Genomic DNA, 26,119 nt, shown 5'->3' with positions numbered 1-26,119 from the left:
GATATCAATAACTAGTCAATATTATATTGCATATAAATATTAATAATAGTCAATCCAACTTTCATTCTTATATCAATATTCTAAATGTGTAGCCTTTAAACTGTAATTAACAAATGCTCATTTAGTGCTGACTTTGCACCAGGCACGTTTCTACATAGTATACTGATCTCACTTAATCCTCATAAACAACCCCCATGAAATGGGCACTACTATTATCTCCCCCATTTTACAGAAGAGGCAACGCAGGCATTGAAAGGTTAAGCAACACACCCAAGGTCACACAGGTATGAAGTGGTGGAGCCTGGATTTGAACCTGGGCAGCGTAGCTCTACAAACAGTGCCTTTCACTGTCCCTCATCTCCTGAGAATCAACGTTCCAACTTCCTTTAAACTGATATTCCTAAACAAATGACTTGCGGCAAGGCAATTTACACTCCCTAAATCCACATTAACACATGGCCACTGTCCTCCCCAACTCCTGCCTTTGCTGGCTTGTTTCCTCCATAAATGCACCACCCCAGTCATCCTTCAAGCTCCATCCTTGGGAATCACATGACGGCTCCTCCCTCGCCCCCTCCCACGGTCCACCAGCATCCCCGTCACATGAGCTCCACCCACGTGGGTCTCAAATCCTCCCCTTCTCCCTGGCCTCACGCACATGTCTTTCAATCCTTCTACACGAGTCAATTAAACTCTCATCTGGCTCAGTGTGACCCCCTTCGCAAGCATCCTGCGTCCACATGGCCATTAATTTTTCTCTGAAAATACAGACCTCATCTAATCATCCTCCTGCTTCAAACCCTCATCAGCTGTCACTGCCTACAGAACAAAATAGAAACTCCTTAGTGTTACACTGAAAACTCTTCACAGATCCCCCAACCCACATTTCCAGTCTCATCTCCTTTGATGTTGCTACAGATAAGGTCTGGAGGGTATTTCACACTGTGAAGTAGATCTTTGGGGACCTCTCATTTTCCTTAACTTATTTACTTGCTCATATCTCGATAATTAAATACTCTGCTTAAAAATTAATAAAATGGAATTTCTTCTAAAACATTCTGGTAATTTAAATCCACTCTCTCCAACTACTTTGCCATCATTATTCTGAATTAGTGGCTCTTTCATGAAAAGAAATAATTACCTTCTATATAAGCCAGAGTAAAATGCAGATTGCCAAAATTTTACTGGTTTGTGTCCAGGAAAGAGGTTTCTTAAGGTCAGAACTCCAGAAGAGCGTTCTGGGAGTTTATAAAATCTCTTAAAGCTTTCAAAGACCAGTTGCAAAGCCAGAAGCGGTGATGACTGGGAGGTTTGCAAACTGCCTTGCTCGGAAAGGGGAAGGAGACTGAAGGTCCCAGCTGGCTGATAAGGAAGCCTCAATGTCTCAAACATCATTCTACACTGATCATAAGTGGGAAAACCAGTTTCCAACAATACCTTATAGATCAGGGTTTCTGAACCACTGCGCGCAACTGACATTTGGGGCTAGATAATTCTCTGCTGTGGGGCTGGCCTGTGCACTGCAAGCCGTTTAGCGGCATCCCTGGCCTCTATCTAGTAGATGTCACTAGCACCTCCTCAGTTGTGACAACCAAAAAATGTCTCCAGATATTGCCAAGCGTTGCCTGGCTGGCAAAATTGCAGGCAGTTGAGATTCAATGCTATAAATACGCAGGCACACAGGTCAGCACCACTCCTCTGAACTGGATTTTCTTCCTCTTCCTCCTTCTGTGCCCTTGACCACATAAAGTGAAAACCACACCAACAATGGCATACATTTTCTGTGAAGATACCAAAGGGACTGTTTCTCACAAGCAGCCAAATACTTATTGCTGCCTTTGCAAAGAATGAAACAGAAAGGGACACGTAGATAGAAGGAACTCATTTGTTTCTTACTCAGATTAATAATAATAATAAAGAAAAGCCCCCTGCAGTCTCACCTCTCTCCTTTCTCTCGGGCAGCATCTGGGGTGCCACTGACAGGCCAATACCTGATCCTGGGAAAGTCACCTGCTAAGCTCCTGCCTGGGTGGGGCTGGGACACTTCAGGTGCCACACCAACACATCTGAAAACTTGAGGACACAAGCAAGAAAACAGAACAGGTGCAACTTCATTTCAAGGTCCATTAGCAGCCCCAAAGGGGGGGAAACTGCACTTCCAAATACAGGCCCTGGGACTCAGCAGGGACATTTTTCATTATCAATTTTCCAATGCTAAGAATAACAATTATGGTTCTTTTATTGAGAACAACACCCAAGTTCAAATACACTGCACTTCAACCCCAAATACAAGAATATGTTACATGCTGAAACTGACGTGTGGAAAATGCAGGGCTGCCTAATGTTCAATTTGAACTCAGCAACAGAAAGCATCCTCTTGGGTTGTGCTCTGTTTCCCAATTCACCTCGCAATTGTGACTCTGTTTCCCAATTCACCTTGCCATTGTAAGCAATCAAAACAGAAGGCGGTGCTATCATGATGTTCAGCCTTGGAGTGAGCCATCAGCGTTGGCCAGTTTATTCAGCTGCTGCTGAACGGCAACAACAAGTTCTTGAGAGTATAAACCAATAAATTTGCAAACACACGTGTGCCCACGTTCCTCCCTCCCCTCCCCCACACCACAGTGAGCTGCACAATATCCCCATTCCCCTCAAATATTACAATCTACAGTTGGAACCACCACATTCTAGGAAGGCTCCACAGCACCAAATCATCCGTGGGAAGCTCAGTCACGACCGACAAAAACTCCTATTTCTTAGGCAGTGTCTGCTGCTCAAGTCCGAGAAAGGAACACGAATGCCAAGTCCCACTTCCAAGCAAATCCTCATACATATAAATGGAAAAGAGGAGCAACAAGGAGAAACCCTTGCAGAAGTGAAACCAAATGCCACCCACCTCCAGCATAATCCAACCCATGTGGACAGTATTTATTAAACACCTTCAACAGCCATGCTTTGAACAACACAGTGGACAAAACGAGGATAAAAGCAGACACGAACAGTCCTCAGAAGGCCAGCACTGTCACATCACACACCTGTAGCTTTTTACCTTTCCCCCGTGTCAGTACATGGCCAAGAAGTGCAGACGCCATCCTACTCACTCCACTTCATAATTTAATATCACAACTCTAGAGAAAAGCAGAATCGGTCTTTCAAAAAAATCAAAGTATCATTCCGAAAATAAATAATTTTGAAAAAGGCACACTCAAGTCCCTTCAGGGATTAAGCCTGGAGAAATCATAATTGGTTAAAACGTGGTTTTTGTTCTTTTCAATCTATTTTTTTTCATTTCTTTGATTCACTGTCCTCTTCCGTAAGATAAACAGAACTCAGAAATGCAGTTCATTGGGTCACAAATCAAGCCTTGGTAAACTTTGAAAACTTGAAATCGTATCAAGTATCTTTTCCGAACACAACACTATGAGACTAGATATCAATTACAGGAAAAACACTGTAAGAACTGCAAACACATGGAGGCTAAACAATATGTCACTAAAGAACCAAGAGATCACTGAAGAAATCAAAGAGGAAATCAAAAAATACATAGAGACAAATGACAATGAACACATGATGACCCAAAACCTAAGGGATACAGCAAAAGTAGTTCAAAGAGAGTAGTTTATAGCAATACAATCCTACCTCAAGAAACAAGAAACATCTCAAATAAACAACCTAACCTTACACCTAAAGCAATTAGAGAAAGAAGAACAAAAAAACCCCAAAGTGAGCAGAAGGAAGAAATCATAAAGCTCAGATCAGAAATAAATGAAAAAGAAATGAAGGAAAAAACAGCAAAGATCAATAAAACTAAAAGCTGGTTCTTTGAGAAGATAAACAAAACTGATAAACCATTAGCCAGACTCATCAAGAAAAACAAGGGAGAAGACTCAAATCCACAGAATTAGAAATGAAAAAGGAGAAGTAACAACTGACACTGCAGAAATACAAAGGACCATGAGAGACTACTACAAGCAACTATATGCCAATAAAATGGACAACCTGGAAGAAAAGGACAAATTCTTAGAAACCGCACAACCTTCTGAGACTGAATCAAGAAGAAATAGATAATATAAACAGACCAATCTCATGCACTGAAATTGAAACTGTGATTAAAAATCTTCCAACAAACAAAAGCCCAGGACCAGATGGCTTCACAGGAAAATTCTATCAAACATTTAGAGAAGAGCTAACACCTATCCTTCTCAAACTCTTCCAAATTATAGCAGAGGGAGGAACACTCGCAAACTCATTCTACAAGGCCACCATCACCCTGATACCAAAACCAAAGATGTCACACAAAAAGAAAGCGACAGGCCAATATCACTAATGAACATAGATGCAAAAATCCTCAATAAAACACTAGCAAACAGAATCCCACAGCACATTAAAAGGATCGTACACCATGATCAAGTGGGGTTTATCCCAGGAATGCAAGGGTTCTTCAATATACGCAAATCAATGTGATACACCGTATTAACAAACTGAAGGAGAATAACCATATGATAATCTCAATAGATGCAAAAAAGCTTTCAACAAAATTCAACACCCATTTATTATAAACACTCTCCATAAAGTAGGCATAGAAGGAACCTACCGCAACATAATAAAGGCCATATATGACAAACACAGCCAACATCATTCTCAATGGTGGAAAACTGAAACCATTTCCTCTAAGATCAAGAACAAGACAAGGTTGCCCACTGTCACTGCTATTATTCAACATAGTTTTGGAAGTTTTTGCCACAGCAATCAGAGAAGAAAAAGAAATAAAATGAAACCAAATTGGAAAAGAAGAAGTAAAACTGTCAACTGTTTGCAGATGACATGATATTATACATAGAGAATCCTAAAGATGCTACCAGAATACTACTAGAGCTCATTAATGAATCTGGTAAAGTAGCAGGACACAAAATTAATGCACAGAAATCTCTGGCATTTCTATACACTAATGATGAAAAATCTGAAAGAGAAATTAAGGAAACACTCCCATTTACCACTGCAACAAAAAGAATAAAATACCTAGGAATAAACCTATCGAAGGAGACAAAAGACCTGTATGCAGAAAACTATAAGACATTAATGAAAGAAATTAAAGATGATACCAACAGATGGAGAGATATAGCATGTTCTTGGATTGGAAGAATAAACATTGTGAAAATGACTATACTACCCAAAGCAATCTACAGATTCAATGCAATCCCTATCAAACTACCAAAGGCATTTCTCACAGAAGTAGAACAAAAAATTTCACAATATGTATGGAAACACAAAAGACACCAAACAGCCAAAGCAATCTTGAGAAATAAAAACAGAGCTGGAGGAATCAGGCTCCCTGACTTCAGACTATACTACAAAGCTACAGTAATCAAGACAGTATGGTACTGGCACAAAAACAGAAATATAGATCAATGGAACAGGATAGAAAGCCCAGAGATAAACCCATGCACATATGGTCACCTTATCTTTGATAAAGGAGGCAAGAATATACAGTGGAGAAAAGACAGCCTCTTCAATAAGTGGTGCTGGGAAAACTGGACAGCTACGAGTAAAAGAATGAAATTAGGACACTTCCTAACACCATACACAAAAATAAATTCAAAATGGATTAAAGACTTAAATGTAAGGCCTGACACTATAAAACTCTTAGAGGAAAACATAGGCAGAACACTCTTTGACATAAATCACAGCAAGATCCTTTTTGATCCATCTCCTAGAGAAATGGAAATAAAATCAAAAATAAACAGATGGGACTTAATGAAACTTCAAAGCTTTTGCACAGCAAAGGAAACCATGAACAAGACGAAAAGACAACCCTCAGAATGGGAGAAAATATTTGCAAACGAAGAAACTGACAAAGGATTAATCTCCAAAATATACATGCAGCTCAATATTAAAAAAACAAAAACCCAATCCAAAAATGGGCTGAAGACCTAAACAGACATTTCTCCAAAGAAGATATACAGATGGCCAACAAACACATGAAAGAATGCTCAACATCACTAATCATTAGAGAAATGCAAATCAAAACTACAATGAGATATCACCTCACACCAGTCAGAATGGCCGTCATCAAAAAATCTACAAACAGGGCTTCCCTGGTGGCGCAGTGGCTGAGAGTCCACCTGCCAATGCAGGGGACACGGGTTTGTGCCACGGTCCGGGAAGATCCCACATGCCGCAGAGCGGCTGGGCCCGGGAGCCATGGCCGCTGAGCCTGAGTGTCCGGAGCCTGTGCTCCACAACGGGAGAGGCCACAACAGTGAGAGACCCGCGTACCGCAAAAAAAAAAAAAAAAAAAAAATCTACAAATAGTAAATCCTGGAGAGGGTGTGGAGAAAAGAGAACCCTCTTGCACTGTTGGTGGGAATGTAAATTGATACAGCCACTATGGAGAACAGTATGGAGGTTCCTTACGAAACTAAAACTAGAACTACTATATGACCCAGCAACCCCACTACTGGGCATATACCCTCAGAAAACCGTAATTCAAAAAAAGACATGTACCACAATGTTCACTGCAGCTCTATTTACAATAGCCAGGACATGGAAGCAACCTAAGTGTCCATCAACAGATGAATGGATAAAGAAGATGTGGCACATATATACAACGGAATATTACTCAGCCATAAAAAGAAACGAAATTGAGTTATTTGTAGTGAGATGGATGGACCTAGAGTCTGTCATACAGAGTGAAGTAAGTCAGAAAGAGAAAAATACCGTATGCTAATATGTATATAGAATCTAATAAATAAATAAATAAATAGTTCTGAAGAACCTAGGGGCAGGACAGGAATAAAGATGCAGACGTAGAGAATGGACCTGAGGACACGGGGAGGTGGAAGGGTAAGCTGGGACGAAGTGAGAGAGTGGCATGGACATATATACACTACCAAATGTAAAATAGATAGCTAGTGGGAAGCAGCCGCGTAGCATAGGGAGATCAGCTCGGTGCTTTGTGACCACCTAGGGGGGTGGGATAGGGAGGGTGGGAGGGAGGGAGACGTTAGAGGGAGGAGATATGGGGTTAGATGTATACATATAGCTGATTCATTTTGTTATACAGCAGAAACTAACACACCGTTGTAAAGTAATTATACACTAAGAAAGATGTTTAAAAAAAACATGCAGTTCAATCTGATTCTTGATTTTCATAAAGTTCATTTCCACCTAAACTTATCTAGGAGAACATTCATTTTCACATAATAAAAAAGCCCAAGAGCAATAATAAATTTGGTAAGACAAGCCATTTTCAATAAAAGCCACATAGAACACAGCTAAAGAGAGAAAGAAAAAGGGGACACACACACACACACACACACCCCTAAAAAGAAAATAAATTTAGAGAATTCTTCTTCAACTGCTATGGTACCCAATTTAGATGCAGTTTATAGCCAACCAGAAGATCTATCAGCGAGCAGTAAGACATGACAGTAAGCAGTCAGAAGCATCAGTTAGCAATAAGACACGAGAGTAAGCAGTAAAGTCACACCAGGGAGAACATTTCTGAGCAATTACCACATGTCTTAATGCAGAAAGGAAGAAAGAAAAACTTCACTCAACTAGGATTGGAACCCTATTAAAACGACCTCTCTCACAGCTCAAGAGCCACTCCTGCTATGACAGGAGGGGTGTGAGGACTGCCAGCACAGCCATGGATCAGGAAAAGCACAAAAAAAAGCCATAAAGGGTTGACCATGAGCTAGGACTAGGAACTTAAGTGCTTGTCCTTCTTTTTGGCACCCTAAGCTATAGACCCGGCAAATAAAAAAAAAAATATGTGGGTTATTTGACAAGATATAAAGGGCCCTCCAACCTCTGGGGGAAATAAAGGAGGATGCCCGCATTCTTCATTCCACACCTATAGCCACTGTGGCTAACGCAGTGTCTGGGCAGGGAATGCATATGCACCCACACGCACAGAGGGACAAGTTTTTTGTTTTCTAACACACAGGTCAGCCAAAGAAACAGACCCTCAGTCATAAAGAACTTCCTTATTAGACAGGATATTAAATAGTCCAGGAAACTGGCAGCTCTTTGGGGAACATCTAAGAAAATGGTTACACATTTTTTCTAAGAAGAAAAAATGCTGAGAAGAGTAAATAAAATCACGTGCCTCCAAGGCTCCGGAACTGTACTGGTATTTACTGAATGGTTGCTAGTTGGAAGGAAGGAGAGGAAACTAACAACTTTTTATCTGTGTCACAATCCATTTCTAGTCTGTCTCTTTCTCAATCGCCTCAATCCTACCCACCTTCAAAGTTTACCTTCTGACTATGTCAGAAGCCTTCCACAGTCACCCCTGCTTAGAGCGACCATAACTGGTGTTATTCTAAGCATGTGTATTATTTTACTAATTGGCCAAGTAAAACTCCCGAAGGTATGGAGTCTGTCACACACGAGAGACGCAAACGAGTAAGAATGAGGTTAATTATCAAAGGCATAACTTTAAATTTGCTCCCTTTTTCCCAAAAGGAAACAAAATAAAATACTCTGGTTCTATAAATATCAGTAAAAACACAGTACCAGTGGCACCTCTAAAGGAGCCCTAGTCAGAGCCAATGACTTTCAGGATGTGCTCGGAGATATATGTTAGCCAAGTAAACTAGCTCCATACACAGGGCTGGGATCCCACTTGAAATAAGTAGCCACCACCTGCCTTCCATTTCATTCCACAGTTTTGTGCCCTGAGACTTGGAGCTCAGGCACCAAGTCTCCCTGTGAGCCTGGCACACAAACCAGACAGTCAGAGGCAGCTAGATCCCTTATCAGGAAGAGAATGACAGCAGACATGTTGACACAGGCCCTACAGGACAGAGGCGCTGGGAGGCAGCAGTGTTAGAGGCAGAGCAATCTTCACCGACCACCCCCCCCATATAGGGTCCTGCAGAGCTGCCATGAAATCAGACAGGACCTTCTCAACAGCATCTCCTACTGGGAACAGGGGTGGAGGAGTGGAGGCTGGAGAGGCATGGGTTCCATTTATTAATCAGTAGCTCAACACAGTGGGAGGTTTTCTTGTCTAATTACAGAAGCTGTTGGAAACTGCAAGGGAAGACAGGATTTATGGCCTAGATGACACTGCCTCTGTGTTGTAATTAAAAGTTATTTTTAATACCTGTTTGGTGGAATACTTTGGATTATTAAAAATATATTTTGCAATTTAAAACTTGCTAAAGGGCAAAGAACACAGCAGAAACGTAATACAACAAGCTTGCCTGATGTGAAACAATTAAACGTTTTGACACTGGGAGGTGGGAAAGGAAAAGAATCTCTCTCCTACTTAAGGCTGTGAATTTCCTATAAGAAAGAGGGAAAGAAAAGCCAAAAAGGGCACTCAAGGGCTTCCCTGGTGGCGCAGTGGTTGAGAGTCCGCCTGCCGATGCAGGGGACACAGTGCCCCGGTCCGGGAGGATCCCACATGCCGCGGAGCGGCTGGGCCCGTGAGCCATGGCCGCCGAGCCTGCGCGTCCGGAGCCTGTGCTCCGCAGAGGAAGAGGCCACAACAGTGAGAGGCCCACGTACCGCAAAAAAAAAAAAAAAAAAAAAAAGTAATTCCAGGAGCCCATTATGGGAAATATGCCATGGAGACCACCAGATATTACACATCATGAAGAGACTATAAAAGCATTTGAACGTGTTATTCAAAAATAAATTTAAAATGAGCTTTACAGGGGCCACACCAAGTTTATGGGATTTATATTATGCCAATAAGAACACTGTGCTCCTGTATTCTCTTCCGAGTTCGAAGCAGGCTTTGACTTCATGTCAGGGCATAGAATTGCAGTCCTTACCTGCCACATTAATTTTCTCAAGTGCTATCAAGCTGGGAACAGCTGTGGTGGAGTTGGTCAAGTTCGTCCCTGTGCCATTGATTACGAGGTTGTCCACCTTTGACTCTAACTTGCCAATGCGCTGCAAAATGTTATCCAACAACACAGCAAGAGTCTTCTTCAAATCTGTAAAAGAAAACGTACATAGTTTGAAAATCCTTTGGTCCCCGCACATTTGCCTGGTGCGCACACGCTCACCCTCCCTTTGTTTCTCTCTCTGACATGAAGAACAAAAGGCGGCAAATCAAAAAGTACCACTTGAAGACCTGTCCTAACAAACCACCTCTTAAAGATGACGGAGGCCACATTCAAGTGGTCCAAAAAGTACAAAACAAATCAGTTCGCTCTGTAAGACAACTTTCGCGGTAAGTAACATTAAAATTATTCCTGGCTACTAGGTTGAGAGAGAAAACTCCGTTACTCAGAATCCTACCAAAACACTCTGTTAAATTCTTCCTCGTTCTAGCATGGTGGTTACTGACCCACTGAATGACAAGCCCAAAGTGTAGCAAGGCCCTGAAGTAACTTCCGGATCAAGTTCATTGTTAGTTTTTTTTTCCCCGATAAGCGGGCCTCTCACTACCGTGACCTCTCCTGTTGCGGAGCACAGGCTCCGGATGCGCAGCCCCAGCGGCCATGGCTCACTGGCCCAGCCGCGGGGCATGTGGGATCTTCCCAGACCGGGGCACGAACCCATGTCCCCTGCATCGGCAGGCGGACTCCCAACCACTGCGCCACCAGGGAAGCCCATTGTTAGTTTTTTTAGTGCTGTAGACTCTCGCATGTCCAAATTTTTTGCAAAGTCTTTACTGCTGTTGGTTACATATGGTAATACTTAATAAAAGCTACAGTTCCAGATTCCAGACATGCTGGATAACCCAGAGTTAACTATAATGCAATTTAGGAAGACACTTAAAATAAAGACCAGATTCATTCATTCATTCGAGACATATTTATTAAACAACTACTATGTGCCAGGCATTGTTCTAGACGCTGGGACGCTGTTCTTTTCTGGTGCTTACATTTAAGAGTTGATTCTCTATCTTACGTATCTGGCTGTAGGTTATAGAGAAGTGTTCTTCTCTCTGGATAAATTACAGACACATTATCTTCATGCCTACGTAAGTATTTACTAAGTTTGTATACAAGGTATTCTACACACACAGAGAGAAATTAAGTTAGCCCCCTCTCCTGTGGAAACTCATAATCAAAGAAAGATAGTCTGACTTGTACATGTGATAAAAGCAGGAGGACCACAGGATACCCATCTAGGTGAACAGAATTCAGACTCGCTTATGAATTGGGAGTGGGCCAGGGGAGTAGGACATAAGTGGAGGGAACAGGATGCAGAAAAGTCCTGAACTGAGACAAATGGGAAGTTGTCACCTTCTATTCTGCTGGGAACAGAGCACACTAGCGCCGAACAGGTGCTCTGATACGGCCAGGAAAGAAACACACACTGGATCAATCCACCAACCCCAGAGCACAGCCCATGACCCTCCACCAACAGGCATGCAGGCCTCCTACTTTGCCAGGTCAAGAGAGACACTCATCTGAACAGAAACAAAGGTGTGTGTGTAATTGACATGGAATTTTGCATCCTTGGTGGTTTACAGACGCTTCACCGAAGCTGACTAAAAACTACGAACAGAAACAGAACCCACATCTTCATCCTGAAAGTCTGGTTCTATGTGCTTATTAGCATAATCTCAATCGTTCCACCACACCCAACACCAAACATCAGACTTCTTCACCACGTTAAGATCTGTAGCAGACTGTTCATTCACTCACTCTAACAAACATCTGACCAGGTCTGTTTTTTGCTCTTCAGTGTGTACCTTACCCACAGGTAGTAAGACAAGCTGGCCATAACATTAGAGCAATTGGCTAAAAATATGATTATAACAAAGAAGGTTAGAAGGGAACTAACAGTTCCTGAACGCCTATCATGTGCCATGCACACTTATAAGGAATTCCATTTATCTTCACATTCTCCATGAAGCACGTATAACTTCATTTTACAGAAGAGAAAACTGAGGTTCACAGACAGAAAGTAATATGCTCATGGTTAAAGGGATACAAAAGCGCAACGCAGACTCGACTCAGGTCTGCCTAATTCCCTGACATCTCAGTGTGACCAGCCAGAAGTCGAGAGGCTGAAAAAAGAAACCAAGCATGAAATTCAGTGACTTTCATCCACAGCGTAACGATTAAGGGCTTATTAGACTCTAATCACTTCCTAGGTTTGAGTCGTCTCTCTCCATTTTTGCATCCTTATTTGTACGAGTTGAAAGAATAAGCCTACCTCTTCGGGGTTGTAATGAGGACTTAATGAGTTAATATGTTTTGAACACTGCCTGGCACACAATAAGCACTACATAACTGTCTGTTACATAGATAAATAAAAAATAAAACCTTTGGAAAATGCTCTCATCCTTCCTGGAGAAATCTCTCCCTGAGTGATGCAAAGCTTTACCGTTTTATCCAAAGGGTCATGAGATCATTCTCCTCCAGGGGCTGCAGTCCCACAGTCAGCATGACTCACAGCCTGTCCCTGACACATCATTGGCTGGCGTGGACAGCAGGAGTCAGCCACCGGCTCTGCTCTTACACTGAATCTAAAGCACTGCCCCCTTCTCCAGAGCTCTGAAGATTGCCAGAGGACAGTCACACAGATGGGGGCAATGGTGCCACTCGGGGGCTGTATTCACTGTAAAGAAACCACTCCTCAGATAAATGATATCAATCTCCCCCATCTCCAGCCTCTTTGCCCAGAGCCTGAATTATCAGCCAAGGAGTCCACATGTAAAAATGGCATTTAACTCTTACCAGCAATTGTCATCAGCCAGACGCAGAGGCCCTGACCCTCCAGTTTGGGTTAACTCAGGCTTTCTCAACTTTGACACAATTGACACTTGGGACCAGATAATTCTTTGCCCTGGGGCGGGGGGGGGGAGGCAGGGGATGGGAGAGGCTGTCCTATGCATTTAAGGTGTTTGGCAGCATCCCTGGACTCCAGCCATTAAATGACAGTAGCAATCCCCCCATGTGACAATCAGAAATGCCTCCAGACTGCACCCCATTTGAGAACCACTGAATTAAGCACACTCCCCCAACGCTTGTCTTCCCCGCTGCCCTTCTGTGGAGATGTCCAGAGAGAATCCGGACAGAAGGGTTACGGGAGAGGGAATGAAGTGTAAGAACACAGTCACTAAACTGGCATTCTGTGTGACTTCCATGGTGGCACTGCTACAACTATGATGGGAACTACAATGAGGGAAGGTGGGAGCGGACAGCAGCCTAGCCCATGCTGCAGGTCTCTTAAGGGCTGGTAACCTTTTGCCCTTTTGTTAAAAGGTAACAGGACTACTGGACAGAGTCCCCAACCCACAATTTTTGGTGATAGTCACTGATGGCACACAGCTTAGGTAGAATACAAAGTTGTCACATCAGTGTTAAGAAGACATTCTTCCTTGATTCTTAAAATACAGTCCATCGGGCTTCCCTGGTGGCACAGTGGTTGAGAGTCCGCCTGCCGATGCAGGGGACACGGGTTCGTGCCCCGGCCCGGGAAGATCCCACGTGCCGCGGAGCGGCTGGGCCCGTGAGCCATGGCCGCTGAGCCTGCGCGTCCGCAGCCTGTGCTCCGCAACGGGAGAGGCCGCAACGGTGAGAGGCCTGGGTACCGCAAAAAAAAAAAAAATACAGTCCATCAATAAATGTGACCCCCATCTCTTGTTGATCCCCCCTACATAGATGGACCTTTTGTGACTGTGACATGGTACGAATAAAGGAATTCATGATGATGATAAGGTGTTGATGGTCACCATCACCACTACTGCCCCAATACTACCACTGCTGCTACTATCGCTAAGGTTGCTACTGCTGCTGCTACTACTATTGCTACTATTATTACTGCATTGTTGCCACTGCTACTAGTGCTGCCGCTGCTCCTCCAGCAGCACCACCAGCGTCACTATTTACTGAGCCCTATGTGTCAGCTACTGTCCTAAGCACTTTCCGTGGATTAACTCACTTGATCCTGCCAAGACAATATGAGAAACGTGTTGTCATTTCCATCTCCATTTCACAAATGGGTAAACCACAGTACCCAGAGGTTAACTAGTTTGTCCCACGCGTCTGCAGATCCAGTGTCCAAACCCAGATAATCGGGTTCCAGACCCAACAGCTCTTACCCTCTATGCTACAATGCCTCTTGAGGACCACTATGGACCTGCCGGCCAGCAAGCATCTCTGACCTGCTACTTCTGAACACACTTAGCAGGGATTAACTCCTGAGCTTCTGCCACGTGTTTCTGTTAAACCATATCCCAGCCACCCTCAAGACTCGTGATACCACTGTGCCGTGAGCAGCTCCAACACTACAACGTAATGAAGAACTTATCTTTCTATATCGTCTCCCTTAAAATGAAAATGGAATATAAGACTATCAAAACCTTAGCCTCTCTAGACACTCTACCTGAGTAGGCATGGTTTCTCTCCTAATATGGGGGGAAAAAAAAGTTCATTTTCAACTCAAGCAGCTATTTGAGTCACAATTTCAAGGCAGTCCAACACAAGATAAAAGATACTGTGTCAATAAAACACACAAGGGCAAAGATGATCCCAAGCCCATCTTTGTATCCTTACCAACTGGCACAGTGCCTGACACAGTAATCAGTAAGTGTGTGTTACCTAAATGAATAAGTGAGTGAATGAATGAACCAACAACTAAATGAACTACATTTAGTCTTCCCACAAAGAAGGCTAAATAAACTATACCTTTCTAAGTGATGAAATTGTTTCTCACCTTTGTATTTCACAGCTAAACCTGCAAAAATTAAGAGTTTTACTGCAATTTTAAACTAATACCAGAGTATTTTTGTATATTTTCATCTTAATGTTAACCCATATATTTGATAAGACTGAACACCCAAGAATAATTTCTATACAGTTTAATAAAGAAATGAAGATGAAAACATTCCTCCAAATTCTAGTATAATATTTTCATATTTATCATTGTGTTTTAAAGTTATTACAGCCATAAACTGTATCCTCAGCAGGATTACAATTCCCAATTACTAACAGGCTTTTAAAATTTTGTTTGTGCTTCAAAGCCTCAGTAATAAAAATTTAATCCCAACATTACTACTGCAATTCTGCATTCCGAAAACTTACTGTCCATGATAAAGATGAGATCAAAGTAGGTAAAAACATTTAAAATGTCCCTCTGGGGAAAGGAAGCTTTTCGTTTCTATCATGCCAGGAGTTCTCTGATAAAGGGTGAGATCAACAAAATCTCAGAACAGGTGCTCTGGCAGCTTCTGTAAATTTTCATTTCCTGAAAGCCATGACATTAAGGATAAGAGGGGCTGGAAGATGCTGCCGCATCCTTGAGCAGGACAGTCAAGGAGATATCACTGCCAGCTACACCTTCCCCCGTAGCTGGAGTCCAAGGAGATGAAATATCAGGAGAAAGGGGGGTCCTGCTGGTGGAAAAAGGTCTGTCAGTTTATAAGTCTATCAGCTAACACTGTGAGACTGGGTGGTAAACCCTGATTGCCCAGATCAGCAAGCCAACTGAGAAAGGTCAGTGCTTGAGGGCAGTGCCTCAAGGCTGGTCCCACCCCATTCCCCTGGGACACGCTTCCCAAAGCAGTGGTTCTCCAGCCTGCTGTCCATCAGGCTTGGCTGTGGAGTCAGAGGTACCAGGTCCCATCCTCAAGCTGCTCAGTCAGAACTTTCAGAACCTGCATGTCAAGGATTCTGGGCACACACAATCAAGAACTACATTTAAGATACAGCCGCCACGATTCACTGGCACAGAAGCAATAAGCAAGGACTTACAGCGGAACTGCCAGAGATCATTTACATCTGTGTTTGTTCCTAATGCAATTCCTTCTCTACCATGGCCGTGTTTCCCCGCCCCCCAGTCCAGAGCAGAGCTGGAACAGCAGGACCACAGAGCAGATTCACTTGCTGCTCCAGAGAAGCCAGCAAAAGACAGGGCGCTAATGAGAAAGGAAGGCGCTAATGAGAAAGGAAGGCGCTAATGAGAAAGGAAGGCGCTAATGAAAAAAGAATTAACCCCAAACTCTCATTCCCACTGACTGCCAGGAATGTCAAGTTTCATCAGTTACATGTTTGAAAATTAATTTTAAAATGACCTTTCCACAGAAAGATAATACGGTTAGAGTAATGACCAAAATACAGTCCATTCATTATGTACAAGGACATTCGAGACAGTGTTAGTTATAAAAGAGAACAGTGCTATTTATTATAGATAAGCAGTGGACACTACCCAAATACCCAACAAAAAGGTTACATCATATGGTGTCCATCTATTCCTAAAATGGAATAAATCACTAGACTGGAGGCCAGAGAGCAGGTCTGTTCTGTCATCTCTGTTTACTGCCACAAGCTATTGACCTCAGGAGCTCAATAAATGTTTATTGAATGGTTGGATGAAAAAGGAAGAGTGTATGGCCATTAAAAAAATATATAATGGACAGGGAAATAAAATAAAGATGAGTTCAAAAAGCTCTATGTAAAATATTCCAGTTTTTAAAAATGAGCATACACACACATATATATCTGCATTTAAATAAAGGATGGAGAGAAATCAAATTTACCTGGTTTGGGGGTAAAGAGGGTTTTATCTCTTTATTTGTAAGAATGCAAAGCTGGACTTGGGATCATCTCTGCCCTTGCGCGTTCTACGGACAATATCTTTTATCGTGTGTTGAACAGCTTTGAAACAGTGACTCAAACAGCTGCTGGAATTGAAAATGAAATTTTTTTTTTCCTTTCACATGGGGAGAAAAAAGAAGCCAGCCCAGGAAAAGTGCCTGGAGGGTCCCAGGTTTTCGACAGCCTCATATTCCAGAAGCTCTGAATTTTCTATAAACGTTCACATCATTCTGACAATCACAAAGGCACGAAATGCTACCTGAAAATGCAATCAGTACCGTGCATTCTACCCTCGGAACTCAAGGATACTGGCCACAGGTACCCTGATGTCCCCTCCCCCCTCCCAAGAAGCATCTCAGTCACTGACCCTCACTGCCTCTTCTCAGCTGGGTTCTTCAAGCCCCCCCCCGGTGGACAACTCACCGGCCCCTAAACTCACAAATATGCCCTTCCCCCTGCAGCTGTCACAGGCCGTCCAGGTCACAAAGGGAACAATCATCACCCAGTGAAAGAGCAGCTCAGAGGCACTGACTGCCGTGCTCTCCTGGGTTAGCTGTACGGAATTAAGCTTTGACTTGAACTTGTACCTAGAAGTAAATGCTATTCCTGTGCTGGGGGAAGGCTCCCTAGTATCTCAAGGAACTTCTAGGCAGCAGAATCTGAGAAAGAATCCTATCTAGGCCTGTGGAGGATAGTGAACTGCTTTACGGAATCTGTAAACATCCAGACGGGGTTCTTGGGCTGCTCTCTCCATCTTCCTAACACTTCGCCGGCTGCATGGAATAGGACTCAAGCCGACTTAGCCCTCTGTGTAGAAAAGGACTCAGGCTCTGAAAGGTCAAGTCCACTGACACCCGTAGTCCCCACTGACTCCAGAGCATCTTCCCTGTCGGGAAAGGGCAGCCATAGCACAGCCCTCCCTGCTCACTACCCACACCAGAAACTGTGCCCCAATGGTGCCCACTTCAGAGACGAAGTGAGCTCGGCCACGCCTCACTTATCCCACACCACAAAGGACAAGCTTTATCTTTTGAACGGGAGGAGAATGACAATCACGTGTCCCGTTTCTATGATGCCAAGGTCACTCTGGAGCTAACACACCTTTGGAAAGGGATCCAGGGAAGAGCCGAACAGCACCTCCCTGGAGTTCAGAGCAGCAGGTCTCAAGCCCGGCTGGGGTGGAGCCCAGCATCGGTGCTGGCACAGCAGCCCAGGGGATTCTGGTGCACAAGCCTTGGGCATCTTGTTTCATTAGCAGTGGGTGGTGAGCCTGCCCTCCTCCAGTCCACAGCTTATTTCTTCTCCTATCTGGTCGTGCCCCGTCCCCTGTAAACCCTAAAAGCAGCTATATAAACAGGTTCCTGAAGCCCTGTGTTCAAATGAATAAACAATGTCAGCTCTACATGGACAATTCTGGTTGGGTGGTAACTACTGCGGGTCCGTGTAGGCCAGAGTTAGCGATAACTCATAATAACGAACGCATGTTACTAAGCTAAGTGCTTTGATAAGCTCGGTCATGTGCAATCCTATGAGGTCAACAAGTCTATGAGGTCAGTGATATTATATCCTCTATTGGACAAAAGAGGAGGCAGTCTTTTAAAACATCAGTGACTTGCCCAAGGTCACACATCTAGTAAGGAGACCTTCCACAAGCCACAACATCTAGTAAGGAGACCTTCCACAAGCCACAACTAAACACGCTTCAGCTGCTTTCCAGAAGAAACAACAGTTCCCACGTCAGGATCGTGCATAATAGCTACTTGGAGCCACCTGGACACCAAGTCCACAGGGAATCTCTTCTTGTTTCCTGTCTCACTAAAAACATTACTGTGTTACTGTGATTTTCTTTTTGGTTTTTTTTGGCCGCACCCCTCGGCTTGCAGGATCTTAGTTCCCCAAGCAGGGATCGAACCTGAGCCCCTTGCAGTGGCAGCGCAGAGCCCTAAACACTGGACCGCCAGGGAGTTCCCACTGTGATTTTCAAACTAGCCTCAGTTGTAACTGTACTAGACAGAGTCAGGGTGGAGGGGACACTGCTGCTATTCACTCATGGTTCCTACTATGTGCCAGGCACGTGCTAAGGCCCTGGGGCACAGCAGGGAACAAGAGAGACAGGACTCCCTGCTCTCTGGTGGCTTCCATTCTAATAGGCGAGAGAGATGATAAAGACAGTAACATGATAGGTAGTTTAAGTGTCATGAAGAATGAGAATGAAGTAGGGGTGCGGCCCTACTTCTGATAGGGACCCGAAGGAGAGGAGGGAGGGATCTCTCTGGAGGAAGGGCATGCAGGTGGAGGGAACAGCAAATGCAGAGCTCAGAGGCAGGAAAATTGTCCACTATCCAAAAGCTGGTGCCAGAAGACAGCTGCACTGCCAGGCAGCATGAGAAGGGTGGACAGCTCTTCAGGGTGGCCGTGAGCTCTGCCCAAGCAGTTCTGGCAGAAAGAGCACCAGGACACCGCTGGGAAGGGGAGGCACTGCAGGGAAGATGAGGGACCTACTTCAGGGCAGGACTCTGAGGCAAATCCCTTTACACCTGTATCCCCTCCTCCCGCCAGGACTGGAAGCAGTGGTGTGGTGTGCAAGGAAAGGGCTTGAGGACAAAGGGAGTACAAGCAAGAGCCTCCAGTTCCTCCCGGAGACCCAGATTCCGACTGCACTCCCGTCTCAAACACACCCGAGATCCTCCTCAGACATCCAAACTGGGCTGGGTGTACCCGTGAACTTGGCCTGGCTCTGATGGGGATGCTGGGCGGGGGTCTTCTACCACAGGATCACTGGAAAAGCCCCAAGCCCCAAAGAGGCCCGTTTGTAGGTCCAAGCTTTTGAAAGCAGAGAGCCCTTTCCAGAATCACACCAGCCACGTCACTGTAGGGTAACCAAGTAACCTCCTGAGACACACCAAAGAAAGGGCCCAGCTCTTTTCTCCCCCGTTTCGCTCCAAGAACAGTGTTTTTCCCGCAAGGGTTCTGCTTAGGCGATGGTGGTTTTCCACATCACGCAGCCCTCCAAAAAACAGTCCCTTGATCAGATTTGGAGGAACAGAGGCAAAAAGAAAAAATTTAAACAATAAACCTTCATAGGCTTATCCAATGTAAGTGTTTTCTTCTTTTTCATAGGAGAGGTGGAACGAAACACACGGACAAGCCCTTGTCCGACTCTCAGATCGTTACCTAGGTCCGCAACGCAGGATGGGGGCTACATTTTTGGAGCAGCCTCAGGCAGCCACGCCAGCATCACAGTGAGGGCCGCCCCCCAACTGACTTTTGAACCAACCCTAAGCGGTGTTTATGTCTTGGCAATGGACATCGCCAGGCCGACAAGGGCCACAGAAGCCCAAAGCTGCTACCCCCTCGCCAGCAACCAAAAACTCCCCCCTGGTTCTCCACCCCTATGTCCTTAAGGAAACAGAAAGAACTTCCTTCCTCTTGAGCTCCCTGTGGAGGTGACAGTGGACAACAGGTCAGGGTCACGGCCGGCGCCAGGTAGGGGCAAGCCAGGCCAGGCTCGCTCGCAAGAGCATTCGTCTTCCTCATCTCCTCCGCCGCTTCCATCACACTGAGACCACAGCCTTCAGGGCCTCGGTACCCATGCCTTCTTCCTGATTCTCCCACATCAGCACCGGCCACACTGCCCTGTGCTCACCCTGTTCTAGCCGCAGCAGCCTCTGCTCTGCTCTTGGAGTGTGCGTGAGGCCTTAGGACCTGGCACACACCCTGCTTCACCTCAACCTCCCGCCTCCCGCCCCCCGCCCCACCCAGCAGCTCCTGAGCATCATTTGGGCTAAAACACACCTCCTGGGCTTCCCTGATGGCGCAGTGGTGAAGAATCCACCTGTCGATGCAGGGGACAGGGGTTCGAGCCCCGGTCCGGGAAGATCCCATGTGCCGCGGAGCGGCTAAACCCGTGCCCCACAACTACTGAGCCCACACGCCTAGAGCCCGTGCTCCGCAACAAGAGAAGCCACCGCAATGAGAAGCCTGCACACCGCAACGAAGAGTAGACCCCGCTCGCCACAACTAGAGAAAAGCCCGTGCGCAGCAACGAAGACCCGACGCAGCCAAAAATAAATAAAATAAAATAAATAAAAAATAAAAGACACCTCCTGGGAGAGACCTTCTTTGACCTTCTCCTCCAAAGTAGCTCCTCAAGTACTTTTTAAAAAATCCCATCTCCCTGTGTCATTTTTCTTCCTGGAATTTACTGCTATCTGTCATTCTCTTGTTTATTATTTCTCGCCCCAAATGAGTGCAGCCTCTGTGAGAGCAGGGACCCTGTCAGTCTTTTCCCAGCTGTACACACAAAGCATCGACTGCACTGACAGACACGAGCCCACGGCACAGACATTGCCCAAAGTGCCAGGCTGGAAGGATAAGAGCCAATCCCGGGGACAGTCTAGGCCCAAGGAGTTCAGGGAATCAGGAGACAGGAGGTAAGGCAGAGCAGGTGTACAGACCTGGAGGACAAGGGGGAACCAGGCAGCAGGGAAACAGAATATTGGTGGGGGGCTGGCAGAGAAGCTGAGGGCTCATAGCTGCTTCAGCCTGAGCTGGTGACCAGTCCAGGGCAGAGCGTCCCAGCGCCCAGAGAATCAAGTAGGTGAGAAAAGTCAAGGTTAATGAGGTGCGGATGTACCCCTGGGTGGGGGAGGGGTGTCTCTCATCACCCTAGATTTCTATTCCTGCTAATTTGAGAACACAAGTGGTCCAGGCCTGGCCTGTTAGATAAGAGGTGATCACTGGGCATCAGAATTTGGGTCAGGCCATTGGAGACAGAGACCAATTCACCTCAGAAACAAGCACAGCATTGACTAGGCGAGTGACACCATTCGGGACGCAACTCCCGAGAAATCACAGACAGGCATGGCCCTGCCACGCGGGCCTGGGAGATGCAGCGGAGGCTGAGCGACAGACGGCTCTGGCCCCCATGCTCCTCCCCGCAGTGATAGAGAAGCACCCAGAAACGCCCTCCACACCCCAGGAATGAATGCTGCGACTGTTTCACACAGGCTGCCCCGGATATCTTCCAGGCACTACTTCTGAATGACCATATCCCAAAAGAAAGTCAGAAGTCTCTCTTCAAATCACCAGAACGAGGATGGAGGAGGGGGGGGACACCATTTGAAAGTTCTTCTACTGTTGTTTAAGGACCAGTCAAACGAACAACCAACTGCATGTCAGAGACTGACAAACATTTTTGGCAAAGGACCAGACAGTAAACATCTTAGGCTTTGCACTCTCTGCAGCAACTACTCAGCTCTGGGATTGCAGCACAAAAGCAGCCACAGACAACACATAAACCACGGGGTGCTGGGTTCCAAACCCATATGAAAACAGAAGGATCCGGCCCAAGGCCATGGGAGTCCTGGGAAATTGTTGAGTCAAGGAGGGACACGATCGCACGAGTGTTTTAGAAGGAACTATGGGGACTACTGAAAGATGGAGTCAGCACACTTTAGATGTTATGTGAAATAAATACTGGTGCTGCCACGTCGCTCTGTTATTACAGTTGTTATAAACAAATGGCAGTGTTTGTGTTTTAAGGAAACTTTATTTACACAGACAGGCAGAGCTCCAAATATGACCCACAGGTCATGGTTTGCTGAACACTTCTGCCCTAGCATCTCAAGTCAGGAATTTTAATCTAAAATCAGCTACTACGATTTTTCAAACACCTGCTACAGCTACTTAAGACAAATTTGTAGCACATTAAGAGCCTCTGATTATACCAATATGGGTTGGGAGAAGGAAGAGGTTTTTTTTTTTTTTTGGTCTATTAACTGGATTCGTTCAAACCAGACACAGGTCCCAGCCACAGAGGGTTAGCTCTTCACTGGTCCAGAGCAGGCATCCAGGCAGTGCTCTGTACATGGGCTGCATCTGTGGCAGAAAAAGAGACTGCACACCAATGGCTCACGCATCCTCATCCCCACTCCACCAGCCCAGCTAAACCACTGTACATCCATCCGGCAGTCTCCATACTTCCATCTGACACATAACATCACCACCAGAGCTGCCTGGCAATTGACATGCCCACAACTGCTAGTGATGGATTCCAGGGGAAGCACACTTCATCAGAATGGCTCTCCAGCTTTCCAGGACTGGCTCTGGACTCTACCATCTGGCTCAATCCCAGTTGCTGATACCAAGAGCTGAGAACCAGGGAGAACTAGCCTGGCAAATTTCAAACAATAAAATCCAGTTATCTGCTCCGTAAGAAGATGCTGTTAGATGGGGTTTGCTGTTTCCAGTCTTCGTGCAGTAGTTCTCCAAGGTGGGGAGGAGGGAAATTTTGCCCCCCAAGCCCAGAGACATTTTTGATGCTACTGGCATCTAGTGGGTAGAGACACCAGAGATGCGGCTAAACATCCTACAAGGTACAGACAGTCCCCCACTCATAGAATTATCTGGCTCCAAACATCAATAGTGCTGAGATGAAAACCTATGTCTGGGTAAGACTTCATCACATGATGATTCCCAAACCTCAAGCACTAACGCACAGTCCAATTAAGTTCCCGAAACTCAGCTCCAAAGACCACTTTGATTGGCATGTCGAGTTGATGAGATGAAAGAGAAAAATACGTTAGAGGTGCCGATGGGGCCCGTTTGGTTGTTTCTTTGTTGTTTTTGAGGAGAATTATTATTTTGCTAAGGTTCGTCTGTAAACGGAGGAAGTTGAAATAAATTTCTGTAGTTTCTTTGAGCTCCAAAGTCCTTTGATTACAAGCATATACAGTGGTTCATATTCTAACAGACTACTCTGGGGTTTTTGATATCTTTCTAAAAAACATACTGCCTCGGTCAGGCTGAAAAGCTAACACCAGATCACTGCTCTTTAAGAGTGTGGAGGAAACCTACCCTATGAGATGCTTAGCAGTACACAAGAAATAAAACTGGTCGAAACAACTAGAAAAAATAAAGTCTATAAATTTACCATTCATGTGGCTTCTTACTTCCCACGGTAAAGGTTTGAGAGAGACCGAGATAAACAGAAGGAGGAAGTTACTACAGGACTAGACCTCTTTCCCTCCAAGTGTTAACGTGGAATGCACTGAACCAGAAACTGAAAAACAGCATCGGTTTTACTTGTGACATTTACTTGTAACCCACTGGTAATACCAACGATGATAGTTTGCTTTCTCTTTTTCTGACGGTTTACCTATAACATTTGGGAATTATTACAGAAGATCGAAGTCAATGAGTAATTTAAAACATACCCTCTGAAAAACTACCTAGCTGTTTTTCAAAGTCAGCTCTCAAAGAAGTCTCATTTTTTGATCCATTAGATTGAAAAAGGTGACATTTGATTTAGACATATTAAAAACCAGTGCCTACAAATCTTGAAGGAATAGATTAAAAGCAGACTGTGTGATCATTCAAATAGTAGGCACTGAAAAAGAATGTCCACATTGTATGTTAAAAGCAACCATTTCCTCCTTACCAACAAATATATATGTATATAATTTTTATATCTATATATTTATAAAATTAAATTAATTATATATATAATTTTAAAATAACCGAGTTTCCTGGATCCTTTAGAAAAGAAAAAATGTATATGTAACATTGAGCATGATTTCCTATGTTTAAACTCAAGCTTCAACCTGTGGCTACACATTTTATTTGACCTCTACATACTTCAAAGACCTTGAATGGGTCACAAAGTAGAACATCGAACTTTCCCACCTTGCCCAACCCCACTCCTCTATCTGATTTATAGTATACCTCAGATCTCAAACCGTGAGGCCACTGAAGTCTCCCTTCAATGACCAGAACTGTCACTGCACAGTAACCAAGGTCATCTTCTGTGGATTAAGTCCACTCCAATACTCGGTGACCACAGGAGGGCTGGGACTTGGATTCTCCAAAATACAGTCTGATCTAAATTTCATTTGCAACTTTCGTTTTGTATTTGTGTGTGTATGTTTTTGTAAATATTTTATTTACACAAACATATATATACATATGTTTATGTGTATATATATATATATAGTGTGTGTATACACATATTTCAGAAAGATATACACTGAAATGTTAATTGTGATTACTTTCTACAGTAGTAGATTTATATGTGATTTTCCTTTTTCTTCTTGATTTTTTTTTTGTTTGTCTACAGCTTCCAACTTTTCTATATTAAGCCTAACTTTTGCTGAAAGAAAAATAAGTAATACTCCATATGTGTATTTTTTTTCACTCAACGTCATTTCAAAACGGATTTCAAGCACCTGACAAAAAAAGCAACGAGTACAGAAAGATTTCTTTCAAAGCGAGGGCAACCAGAGACCAGAGCAAGACACAACAGCGGTAAACTCTAAGGAAGCCAAAGGTTAAAACTATCAGTCAGCACGTAAGCCCTGATGTCCCTGCATACTGGCCAGGGGGAGGCACACGTTCGGCTCCGAGTTTCTTGGCGTCCGTAGGACATTCTTCCCCACCCTCCTTACCTCACGCCCACCAGTCCTAATTAAGGTTTGTTTAGGGAACGATAATGAGAAGATTTTTCTACATTCCCTGATCATCCCCCCAGATGAGATCATGCAGTCCAGCAATGTGTCCAGGGACGAGGAGGCAGCTGCAAATACAACCAACAGAGCGCCAACTAGGAAGCCCCACGGCTCCTGGCGCTAAGTGTCAGCGTGCACAAGAGGTCAGAATCTCCCGAAGGGCGTAGCTTTAACTTGCTAAACGTGTCCCTCTGTGGGCAGTTTATCGCCATGAAGGTAGCGGCGAGGGATATACTCAATCCATGACCAAGTCTGAGAGCCTCTGGGGTCCCTTGGAGGCAAAGCCACGCTCAACGGAGGAGCCCCGGCAGTGTGGTGCTTACCGTAAGCTGTCATGACCCCCGCGTAGGGCCCATCCACCACATTTCTGTTTTCTTCTGCCAGCGCCTTGATGTACCTCTTGCTGAGGTCCAGGATCTGTTCCCGAAGCATGGAGCTGCTCTCGGGCTGAGTTCTCTGCTGGATGGTAAAATGCAAGAGCATCATACCCCAAATAAAGCCAAAAGTCACGAGGAAAAAGCCCAGCTTCTGAGAGGACAGCTTCCACGGAGTAAAGAGAGCCATTGCTCTCTGGCAACTTCACCTGCCCCGGGCTCTTACAGTGTGGAAAGGAGACACAAGTTCATGGTGTAGGCTGGGCTTGTGGGTTTCTCCGTCTCACTCGGGCTCCTGCGTCAGCCGATTTCCTTTCCTCGTTTCCATCCTGCTGTGAAGAAGGGGGAAAGTTAGCAGAGTCTTGTGGCAAAACACAGTGAAATAAACCAGAGCCTTGTTTTCACCCAAATAGCTCTAAAATGTGAACTTCCTTTTTTCTTAATCTGCCAGTTCCCTACCCTATGTTATGATTCGGGATCTGTAAATGGAGAGGGGAAATCTGGCTGGGTGATGAAAAGCTGTACAAATACGGAGGAGGGAAATGTGTGTCTGCACGTGTTCACAGGTGTAGCAGGGCTGTTCCAGTCTGGACCAAGTTCAAAACAGGAAGCTTGTTCTGCAAGGTGGGGAGGAGATGGAAGGATATTTCACTGAATGTCAGCAAAAACCCAAGTGGAGGGTGGAGTCTCATCACCACCCAGCACTTCTGTGCCTCTGAAA

At 44.8% G+C, this 26,119-nt stretch overlaps 1 protein-coding gene across 3 annotated transcripts in view; it reads right to left on the bottom strand.

Moving 5' to 3' along the window:
- The window catches only part of MGAT5 (alpha-1,6-mannosylglycoprotein 6-beta-N-acetylglucosaminyltransferase), a 370,454-nt gene that overhangs the window by 206,399 nt on the left and 137,936 nt on the right, over positions 1 to 26,119 (bottom strand). For 2 of the 3 annotated variants that reach the window (XM_004265434.4, XM_049712683.1), the window contains exons 3-4: positions 25,348 to 25,730; positions 9,792 to 9,956 (exon numbers count right to left, since the gene is read on the bottom strand). In XM_004265434.4, coding sequence (XP_004265482.1) covers positions 9,792 to 9,956; positions 25,348 to 25,588 — 406 coding nt within the window. In that variant the 5' untranslated portion in view covers positions 25,589 to 25,730. The remainder of the gene's footprint in view (positions 1 to 9,791; positions 9,957 to 25,347; positions 25,731 to 26,119) is intronic. The other variant, XM_033420274.2, reaches the window with a different exon arrangement.

Source organism: Orcinus orca, chromosome 7 (genome assembly GCF_937001465.1).
Source record: "Orcinus orca chromosome 7, mOrcOrc1.1, whole genome shotgun sequence".
NCBI lineage: Eukaryota > Metazoa > Chordata > Mammalia > Artiodactyla > Delphinidae > Orcinus > Orcinus orca.
This window is presented reverse-complemented; position numbering and strand designations above follow the sequence as displayed.